An 11,576-nucleotide genomic window follows, 5' to 3' on the forward strand; every position below is an offset into this window, starting at 1 on the left:
CCTTATGGTATCAGGAATCTCAGCCAGCTCACCACTCCACCGCTGAGAACTTAGGACCCTGTTGCGCCATTATTTATTGGGATTTAGGGTAACTCTTTAGCCTATAGCCTACTGTGCTGGGTGATCAGCACCTGTCAAAAAAAAAAAAAGGGGGGTTACATTTTGGAGACACCGCTGGGATTTTCCTGTTTACCAGAACAAGTAGATCGCTGTGTTTTGCTTAGTGTTTGTGTTGTGTTAGTTATTGCTGTTTGCTGGGCAGTTTTTTTTTTTTTTTTTTAACATGGACCTTAGTCAGGCTGTTGAGTGGAGCCGTGAGGAGAATGTGGAGTTGTGTCATGCCATTTTACTTAGCAGAGTGCCATTGGAGGCCACTGATGATGTGGTTAGCCGTGTGCTCAGCACAGTTAAGGTTCTGGGTAGGACCCGGATACGCGGTCGCCGTGGTGACAAGACTGGTAGGCACCTGTACATTTTAGTCGAGACTTCTGCTGAGTTGGATCAGAGCTCTGTCCCTCCTGAAGTGGGAATTGTAGGTGAGGCAGGTCCATGGGCTGTTCATGTAGTGAGTAGTTTGCTGCCTGCTAGTCCTGTTCTTGAAAGTGATGGATTCGAAGCCAAGCTGTTTTCATTATTACAGCAGGAAGGCAAGTCTATGGGTGATGTGAAGGCTGTTTTGGGCACGCAGCCTCCTAAACCTGATGTCAGCATGGATCTTGTGAATGCCATAGGCCAGCTCGTTGATCGCTGTAACCAGGCATCTGATGATGTGCCTGGCTATAGAAAACTGAGGCTGTTTTCCGGTTTACGGCCCGTTCCCCCAGGTGAGGAAGAATATGAGGCCTGGATGGAGCAGGCTACTCAGATGATTACTGAGTGGCAGTGCAGTGATGCTGCTAAGCGACAGCGCATTGTTGAGAGTTTGCGTGGGCCTGCTGCGGATATAGTAAGGTTTTTGAAAGTCAGTAGCCCATCTGCTACTGCTACTGATTACTTAACCGCTCTTGACACTACTTATGGATTGACTGAGAGTGGGGCAGACCTTATGGCATCGTTTCGCCATACTTTTCAAGAAGATGGTGAGAAACTTTCTGCTTTCTTGTATCGCTTGGACAAGCTTCTCCACCGTGCTCTTTTGAGAGGAGGGATTGAAGCTGCAGGCCTGAATCGTGCACGTCTGGAGCAGTTGTTCAAGGGTGCTCTCACCACTGACATTGTGGCTTTACGTGTGCGACTTCTGCACACTTTGCAAGCTCCGCCTTCTTTTTCCCAGTTAATGCGAAATGTGAGAGAGGAAGAGCACTGGGTAAGTGCAAGGGAGAGTGCAAAGGTTTCTGTGGCCTCATCTACATTTTGCCAGGTTCCTGTGACTGCTGCTGTCGCTCTTCCTCATGTGCCTGTTACTCCCCTGGCGTCTGAGGTTGACAGTCTGAGGAAAGAGGTCAAGGAGCTGACGTCTTTAGTAACTAAACTTTTGACTGCTACTACCGTGGCTCCTGAAAATCCTCAAGTCTCACAGTTTGGTGTAAGCCACAGCACAGAAACCACAGCCCCAGCTGTTCCCACAAGGGCTGTTTCTTCGAACCTGCCGAAGTCTACGACATCCTCTTCTGTTCCTGCCATTTTTTGTTACAAGTGTGGAGAAGACGGCCACACCAAGCGAGAGTGCACACGTCCTGAGAACTTGAGGGTAGTGAATCAGAAGCTGCTTAAGAGGGTCACGCAGCAGGGAAACTTCCCCGGAGCTCAGTGAAGGAACGGCACAGAGCTCCATCACACAAAACACGTTCCGCTCATTGTTCACCTCCAATCAAAGTCAGCCAATCACAACTGCCGTCTGGGTTAGTGGGGCCCTCGGCTGAGGTGCCCGTGCAGATAGAAGGTATTTATGCTAAAGCTCTGCTTGATAGTGGTTCTCAGGTCACCATCTTGTATCATAGCTTTTATAATGCATATTTGAAGCATTTGCCACTGCAGCCAGTGGAAAATCTGGAAATATGGGGTTTGAGCTCTCACAAATACCCATATGATGGATATTTACCTCTTAGGCTTGAGTTCACTGAAGCGGTCACTGGTGTGCCTCAGGTGGTGGACACTTTAGCTCTTGTGTGTCCTGACCCTCAGACAAAAGAGGGTATAGCCATTTTGGTAGGCACAAACACTCACTTAGTGAAGAAGTTTTTCCACTCTTGTCGTGAACAGGCAGGTGACGGGTTTCTTAACACGCTGACCATACACCCGGTGATAAAAGAGGTTTTTGAGTCCATTAAGCACACAGGTGTATCACCGGAGGATGTGAATAAACACGGTACTGTGTGGTTCACGAAACCTAAGCCTGTTGTTTTAAAGCCTGGGCAGGAGCTGCAGCTTTCAGGACTGCCCAAGTTTCCTGGTGAACTCAATGACTCTTTAGTCCTGGTAGACCAGCCTTTTAGTGCTGATGATACATCTGTCCCTGAGCTTGAGGTTCGGCCTGAAGTCCATCCAGTCTCTGCGGTGTCCTGCCGTTGTATTACGGTAAATGTGAGGAATGTTTCTTCCAGGGATGTTCTTGTGAAGAGAGGTAGTCCCCTCGCTCACATATACCCTGTAGAGATGGTGCCATAGTTTCCATCCACTTGCAGTCCCATAGCTGCTGGTGAGCTTATTTCTGCTTCTTTTGATTTTGGCACTTCTTCTATGCCAGAGGAGGCAAAACATCGCCTCTGCGAGAAGATGTTGCAGAGGAAGGAAGTGTTTTCTTGTAGCGAGTGGGATGTAGGCTGCTCAAAAAGCACTCAGCATGAAATCAGGTTAAATGACTCGCGGCCTTTTCGGGAGCGATCTCGACGTTTAGCTCCTGCTGATCTAGAGGATGTGCGTCAGCATTTGCTGGAACTCCAGAATCATGGCATCATTTCGGAGTCTCGGAGTCCGTATGCTTCGCTCATTGTTGTAGTGCGCAAGAAGTCAGGTAAAGTCAGGATGTGTATTGATTATAGAACGCTTAACCAGCAGACCATCCCTGACCAGTACACAGTTCCCAGGATCGAAGACGCCCTCCATTGTCTCTCTGGTAGTAAGTGGTTCTCGGTGTTGGACTTGAGAAGTGGCTACTACCAGATTCCCATGAGCGAGGCTGATAAAGAAAAGACAGCGTTCATCTGTCCTTTAGGTTTCTATCAGTTTGAGCGTATGCCTCAGGGAATCTGTGGTGCCCCTGCCACATTCCAGAGAGTCATGGAGCGGACAGTCGGAGACATGAATTTTCTGGAGGTTCTGGTGTATTTAGATGACCTGATTGTCTTTGGTAGCACCTTGGAGGAGCATGAGGAGAGACTCTTAAAGGTTCTGGACAGGTTGAGAGATGAAGGTCTCAAACTTTCGTTGGATAAGTGTCAGTTTGGCAGGACGTCTGTGAACTATGTGGGGCACATAGTTTCACAGGATGGCATAGCCACTGACCCCTCCAAAATAGAGGCTGTTGTTTCATGGCCTCGACCACAGACTGTCACTGAGCTATGGTCATTTTTGGGTTTTTGTGGATATTACCATCGTTTTGTGAAGGGTTTTTCCACATTATGCCGACCGCTGAACGAGTTGCTGCAGGGCTGTCTGCCTCGGAAGAAGAGCTCGAGTTCACAGGCTGCTGACTCGAAACCTTCTTTCCGGCCCTCTGAACCTTTTGGCCCTAGATGGAGCGATCAGTGCGAATCCGCTTTTCAGGAGTTGAAGTCAAGGCTAACTCAGGCCCCGGTGCTAGCTTTTGCAGACCCCCAAAAGCCATATGTTTTGTATGTGGATGCAAGCCTGGATGGTCTAGGTGGTATCCTTTATCAAGAGTACGTTGAAGGATTGCGTCCTGTGGCGTTCATCAGTTGTAGTCTTTCCCCTTCAGAGAGGAATTATCCAGCTCACAAACTGGAGTTTTTAGCTTTGAAGTGGGCTATTGTGGATCAGCTGCATGACTACCTTTATGGAGCCAGTTTTGAAGTCAGGACGGACAACAACCCCCTGACTTATATAACCAAGTCTGCCACATTGGATGCCACTGGTCATCGCTGGTTGTCGGCATTGTCCACTTACGACTTCAGCCTGAAGTACAGGCCTGGGCGGAAGAACATGGATGCTGACGCACTGTCGCGACGCCCTCACGTCAGTCTGTCCCTTGACGATGAGTGGCAAGAGATTCCCGCCCCTGGAGTGCGAGCTATTTGTCAGGTGGTGGCCACACAGAGAGCTGGTTGTTCTCCATTCCCCCGGGTTGCTGATCAGATTTGCAGCCATGAGTCAGCTGTTCCAACAGCATTCTGTCATGTTGCTGCTGTAGCACCTGATCAGTTGCCTACTTTTAGTTCTAGTGAGCTTCAAGAAGCTCAGAAAAGCGACCCTGTTATAGGAGATGTCTGGCAAGCTATAAGTCTGAAGAAGCCTGCTAGTAGTATCCTGACGCGGCATCCTGACTTTAAGATCCTGAAAAAGGAGTGGGCAAAGCTGTCTATTGACAAGGGACTGCTATACAGGACTGTTAAGCGGGGTGGTCAGTGTGTGAGACAACTGGTGCTCCCTAAGCAATTCCATGGTCTGGTTTTTAAGCTGCTGCACGACGATAGTGGCCACTTGGGGTTTGACAAGTCGTATAGTCTGGTTCGGGACAGGTTTTACTGGCCTCGTATGAAGCTTGATGCAGAGAAATACTGTAAGACATGTGAGCGCTGCATCAAGCGGAAAACGTTGCCTCAGAGGGCTGCTCCTCTTTCCCACATACAGAGTTCTGGACCCATGGATTTGGTGTGCATAGATTTCCTTTCGATTGAGCCTGACTCTCGAAATGTTTGCAATGTGTTGGTCGTCACTGACCATTTCACGCGTTATGCACAAGCCTTTCCTACTAAGGACCAGACAGCTGTCACAGTGGCAAGGACTCTCTGGGAGAGATATTTTATTCATTATGGCTTGCCCACCCGTATCCACTCCGACCAGGGTAGGGACTTCGAGAGTAGACTGGTGACTGAGATGTTGACAATGTTGGGTGTGAAAAAGTCGAGGACGTCTCCTTACCACCCCCAGGGTGACCCACAACCTGAGAGGTTCAATAGGACTTTGTTAGACATGTTGGGCACCCTAGAGTCACATCAAAAGTCAAAGTGGAGTCAGCATATAGCACATTTGGTGCATGCGTATAATTGCACTCCTAATGAGGCTACCGGGTACTCACCCTATTTCTTGATGTTTGGTTGGGAGGCTCGCCTCCCTGTTGATGTTTGCTTTGGTGTTTCATCTGATGACACGTCATTTGCATCACATTTAAAGTATGTGGCAAAGATGAAAGAGGAGTTGCAAGCTGCTTACCAGCTGGCATGTGCCTCTGCGGATAGGATGAATCAGAGCAACAAGGAGAGGTATGACCAGAAAGTTCGCTATCATAGCCTGAGTCCTGGGGATCGGGTTTTGATTAGAAACTTGGGTCTGAAAGGGAAGCAGAAGCTAGCGGATAGATGGAGCTCATGTCTTTACAGTGTTGATGGTCAGCTTTCTGACCTCCCTGTGTACAGGTTGACGCCTGTTGATGGTAATGGACCAGTCAAGGTGATGCACCGTAACCATATCTTGCCTTTAGGACAGGAGGTAAGACTAGGTCCAGGGGTCGCCACCACTCCAGCCGTGGGCCCAAGAGCTGTGAAACACAGAAGGGCTAGGGAAAATCGTAGGACTGGTGTCTCTGAGGTGTTGCCTCCTGTGGTACATGCACAGTCTAGCACTTCTGATTCTGATTCGGAATATGGTTGTTATGCTGAGGATGCAGTGCAACATGCTCCTCTGACTGCTGGCACGCATAATGCCCAGCCTGTACCAGATTCTACTGCGCCGTGTGTCTCCACCACAGTTAGAAGCCCTAGGTTAGTGCCCACACCTAGAGATGTGATAACTCCACTCAACCCTGCACTCCTTACCTCTCCACATAGGTCTCCTGAGGTAGTGAAGGATTTAGTAGCCACAGACCAGGATGTTAGTTGTCCTGATGTTCACTCTGTAGTTTATTCTGCAGCTCCCACAGACTCCGTTCTTCCCTTAGTACGTAGGTCACATAGGGATAGGAAGCCTACTGACCGCTTGACTTACGGCAAGCTAGGAGTGCAGAGCAGGAATGTTGTAGCATCACACTTTGCACTTGCCGAGCCATTCCCTGCACGGTATAAAGTTTCTCATGCCTGGTGGTGTAATCCGCAGGCTCTTTGCAGTACATGCACAGACCGGCCATTCCTTATGCCATGCACTTCACCTGCCTTTACACCCATAGCTAGTTTTTAAGCAATAGGCCATGTTTGTTTTGGGTCTTTGTTTTGTTTTGCTTATTTGTTTTCTTACCTATTTTTCCTGTTCACCTTATAATATATGTAACCCAGCATGGGGGCATGCTGTTTGTTGGTGGGGGGAGAGTGTAAGGTCCTCTAAAATAACACTGTATTTTATACTCTATATTGGATTGCCCTATTTTCTGTGTAATTAACTCCATTTACCATAATGCCTTGTGGTTTGGAATATTTTCACTGTTCTGATGTGTTGTGACGTTCTGTGCATTCGGACCAATCAGACTTATTTGCTCGTTGTAGTTTTATTTGAATTTTGATGTCAGCCAATGGTAATTGGTATATGTTTAATGCCCGTGAGTTCGCGGGCTTTTTGAGATGTTTCATCACTTCGCGAGGGAGAAGCTCACGGAGTTCCCGCCTGCTGCCGAGCAGAGAGAGATCACGTTGTTTGTGAGCTCTATTTCAGCACTTATTTTGCAGACAGTCTTTTTATAGTTTGGTCTGCTTGTGGCCATAAACTCTGGTGTCACTCCAGTGAGTGATCTTGCTTTTTTTTTTCTGCGGACACATCTGCCCTCCGTGCTGTGCCCACCGGAGCGCTTTCGTCAGTCCCGGGAACTCACTGTGTCGGGTCTGGGACCCAGCCCGCTACCGAGGGGTTTGGGGTGAGCAGCATCTTATTCGAGCGAGCTAACCCACAGCAATAGCTAGCCCTCTGCTCAGGAGCATCTGCTGCGTGACTGTACCGACATCTGTAACCTGATCCGTCTGGTTTGATTGGATTGTGAGTAACGCGAACCCACACTTACACTGACACACACACACGCGTTCCTCTGGTCTCGCCTGGATAGCCAGCGTTTTAGAAGGGCATTGCAGCGGTTGCTGTTCTGCCTGCAGTTCAGAGAGCTGCCACCTGTGCACCAACGGGCCCCAACTGCGTGCGCGTTTTTTTTCTTTTCCACTTCTTTTCTTTTGATACTTTACCCAGTTTTATTTTCTTACTATGTACTGCTGGTATACACACTGTTGATGTGCTATCTGTAACATCTCTATTATGTAGGCTAATTGTTTCCGCTCTTCTTGTGCCGGTGTTACTATTTTCTTGGTGATTACATTGCATGCTTCTTTGGGAGCATTTATTGTCAAATACTATCTCCTATTATTATTATTATTTATTATTATTGCTATTATTATTATTATTATTATTATTATTATTATTGCTTATTAATAAATTTAATCATTATTATTTAATTATATCTTGGGTGTATTGGTTGCTCATTTGGTTCTTTATATTTGAACATTCTGACATGCGCACTGCAGACTAGCTATTAGTTCTTTCACTCAAGCTACTGTTATTTTAAATTCTGAGGAAATACACCATACACTAGCTTCAAAGGTAAGTGTAGTATTTTCGCAGTGGAGGCACCGTGCTGTTAAATTTATCATTTATTAGATTCATGCTTATTATTCTCTCTCTCTACTCATACTTGTACCCTTATGGTATCAGGAATCTCAGCCAGCTCACCACTCCACCGCTGAGAACTTAGGACCCTGTTGCGCCATTATTTATTGGGATTTAGGGTAACTCTTTAGCCTATAGCCTACTGTGCTGGGTGATCAGCACCTGTCAAAAAAAAAAAGGGGGGTTACATATTCCATTCACCTAGTCGTCTTTGACTCGTTCAGTATCATGCTAGCTGAATGGAATATATCTGATAGACCACTCAAAACCAGCCAATATTATTTAAATATGTCACTCAGGTCCGCAATGTATTTTGCACGAAAAATGCAAGTTTTTCAACAAGAGAAGATAAACTTCATATCTTCAATCCAACATGTGATTTTCTTTTTATTATATATATCGACACATTCACAAACAAAAAGACCCAAATTTATCAAAACAATTCATCAATTTCCTCACGAGTGACAGATAGAGATTTATGTCACAGTTTTGGCTATCCATGTCCCGGATGGAGCTCGTATGAAAAATATGAGTGGTGTATTTCCCAGTAAAACACTCATGTCCATATAATATATTTATTCTCTCCACATTCACTAGATATGAGCAATCGCACACTTTGCCTACTCTACTACTAGGATATCATCTCATATACCGTGAGTAGAGAAAAGCAAAATGGTGGAGTGTGTTGCTGAACCAACCGAGGACAAAATAAAAACTCTACTCAAAAACAAAACCCCCAAAATGATCAAGTATTGAAAAGAAACAGAAATAGCTAAAAGAATATAGTCCCCCCATCCCAATATCGCCTGTTCCACAGTCCAGCCCAGTTGGTGGCGGTAATGCACCTTTAAGTTGGTTTGCCAACTGCCAAAAAAACCCTAAAAAAGAAGAAGAAGACCCCCAAAATACAAAAACGCAACAAAATATGGAATAAAAGTATTTGATGGTAAGAAAGTAACTTTTTTTATTTTTCAAGAATTATTATTATCGCGTTTTTCACAAATTGCTCCTGTCATTTCACCGGTTTGTTTACATTCTAAGCGGAAATGATTTTGTCGGATGTTTTGTATAAAGTTTTTATTTATCTAATTTGCCAAAAATAAAAATAAAAATGCTCAGTTTCTCAAAATCCAGTGAATGTGGATAGAATAAAACAGTTATTCCACTCAATCTCTGTGCTACGCACCTTGTCAGCTATCAGCACATGTATGACTCGATTTCGTGGAATAACTGTTAAATGTATACAATACATATTTATTCTCATTTAATTTAATTTAAATGTAATGATAAAAGAAATAATTACATTTAAATTAGGGGCGGCACGGTGGTGTAGTGGTTAGCGCTGTCGCCTCACAGCAAGAAGGTCCGGGTTCGAGCCCCGTGGCCAGCGAGGGCCTTTCCATGAGGAGTTTGCATGTTCTCCCCGTGTCTGCGTGGGTTTCCTCCAGGTGCTCCGGTTTCCCCCACAGTCCAAAGACATGCAGGTTAGGTTAACTGGTGACTCTAAATTGACCGTAGGTGTGAATGTGAGTGTGAATGGTTGTCTGTGTCTATGTGTCAGCCCTGTGATGACCTGGCGACTTGTCCAGGGTGTACCCCGCCTTTCGCCCGTAGTCAGCTGGGATAGGCTCCAGCTTGCCTGCGACCCTGTAGAACAGGATAAAGTGGCTAGAGATAATGAGATGAGATGAATAAAGTAGGGGTGGCACGGTGGTGTAGTGGTTAGCGCTGTCGCCTCACAGCAAGAAGGTCCGGGTTCGAGCCCCGTGGCCGGCGAGGGCCTTTCTGTGTGGAGTTTGCATGTTCTCCATGTGGGTTTCCTCCGGGTGCTCCGGTTTCCCCCACAGTCCAAAGACATGCAGGTTAGGTTAACTGGTGACTCTAAATTGACCGTAGGTGTGAATGTGAGTGTAAATGGTTGTCTAATAGAATTGAATTAAAAGACATACAAAACACTACCTGTTTAAGTAGTGAAAGCTGGAAGAACTCTTTGCTAGGTAACCGGGTACTATAAACACTGAGCAAAAGTTAGCTAATATAACCAAAGCTCATTTGTTTAGTTAGTATTTAAACAATGTATTGAAATGTCTAGAAACTCAACATTTCCCTCAAATATGATGGTAAATTATGTTAAACCACACTACAGTGTGGCTAAAATGTCAAATTAGCTAGCTAGCATGTAGCTTGGTGCTAAGACACAGTTTGAAACATCATCATTTCCCTCAGATATGATGGTAAATTATGATAAACCACACTATAGTGTGGCTAAATGTCAAATTAGCTAGCTAGCATGTAGCACGGTGCTAAGAAACAGTTTGAAACATCAACATTTCCCTCAGATGTGTTGAGAAAACATGAAGAAAAGACTCCATGTGGCTAAAACTATGAGCTTTGTTGGAGGAGGTTATGTTTTCATCCCCATTTGTTTGTTTGTTTGTTCCCAATGTAATTGAAAAAGTAATGAATGGATTTGGATGAATTTTGGTGTCCAGCTTTAGTATTATCCTCGGTTCAAGTGATTTGATTCTGATGTTGATAATACGTCTCTTGGTGGAGGTATGAACTCTACCGAGCACCCTTCTAGTTTATCTCACGAGCATGCAATGTCACATGCACAATGGCTACAGAAACGAGACAGAACTATCAGGAACATCAACATTTACCTCAGAGTTTTTTGATAAGTTACCAGGAAAATACTCCTTATGACTAAAATTAAACATGAATTAATTAACGTCAGCACTGACCACAAACTTTACTGGATCATGTATCCTGCCTTAATGGAAAACATTAACATTGCATGCTCTCAGTGCTGTTGGGAAATTGTGATTTCTGAGTCTTTAGTGATTTCTTAAGGGTTGAGGATGAAATCAGCATCCCTTTCTCTTTTTCTTTCTCTTTGTCTCTCTTGAGTTTCTTTCTTTCCCTTTCAGTATTCATTTCTTTTGTCTGTGGTTAAGTTGAAAGCTTGTGGATTAATGGCATTTGATCTGAATGAAGGGGAGGTGTTCCAGGCATGTCCCCCCGGGAGGAAGCCCCGGGGAAGACCCAGGACACGCTGGAGGGACTATGTCTCTCGGCTGGCCTGGGAACGCCTCGGTGTTCTTCCCGAGGAGCTGGCCGAGGTGTCTGGGGAAAGGGAAGTTTGGGCTTCCATGCTTAGACTGCTGCCTCCGCGACCCGGTCCCGGATAAGCGGAAGAAGACGAGACGAGACGAGACGAGACGAGACCTGAATGAAGATAAATATCCTCACCTGAAGTGCTTGTTAGTTAGTTACCTAATTAGCCTGCTACATTATGGAGCCAGCTGCTATAGATAGTTTTCACATGACGTCACAGAGTCGGGGATTCCCTAGTGGCGGCCATCTTGCGGGTCAAGTTTATTGTACGGGTCACTGAGCACACATTGTAACACGCGAGTACAAAGCCTTCAAAAGAACCCAAGCAGGCTATTTAAAGCTAGCAATGGTGCACACCTGTTGTATTCACGGCTGTCGTAATAGGTCAGATGATGACGTCAAGCGGAGCTTTTATGGAATTCCCACTGTACGGGAGCACAAAGGCGAGCAAACAAACTCAGCATACAAAGGAGAAATCTATGGCTTGCGAGAATCAACGGCAAGGATTATCAGCCTTCCAAACACAGCAAAGTCTGCTCTGATCATTTTATAAGTGGTAAGTTGTTTAAATAAACAATCAATTGTGTTTAAGTTTGTTTTTGGAAACCAAAACATCATGTGAACAATCTCTGGAGAATGCCTAACTGGAACCGCTGAGTGTACGTTTACATTGTAATGTACACTTAATATCGCTCGTTTGTCAC

The 11,576-nt window shown here is 45.5% G+C and overlaps 1 protein-coding gene across 1 annotated transcript; it reads left to right on the forward strand.

Moving 5' to 3' along the window:
* The first annotated feature begins 283 nt into the window (after positions 1 to 283).
* On the forward strand, positions 284 to 1,753 carry LOC132869663 (paraneoplastic antigen Ma1 homolog). Its single transcript, XM_060902957.1, has one exon. The coding sequence runs from the start codon at positions 284 to 286 to the stop codon at positions 1,751 to 1,753; it is 1,470 nt and encodes a 489-aa protein (XP_060758940.1).
* Positions 1,754 to 11,576: the final 9,823 nt, after the last annotated feature.

The sequence above is a fragment of the Neoarius graeffei genome, chromosome 21, assembly GCF_027579695.1.
Source record: "Neoarius graeffei isolate fNeoGra1 chromosome 21, fNeoGra1.pri, whole genome shotgun sequence".
NCBI lineage: Eukaryota > Metazoa > Chordata > Actinopteri > Siluriformes > Ariidae > Neoarius > Neoarius graeffei.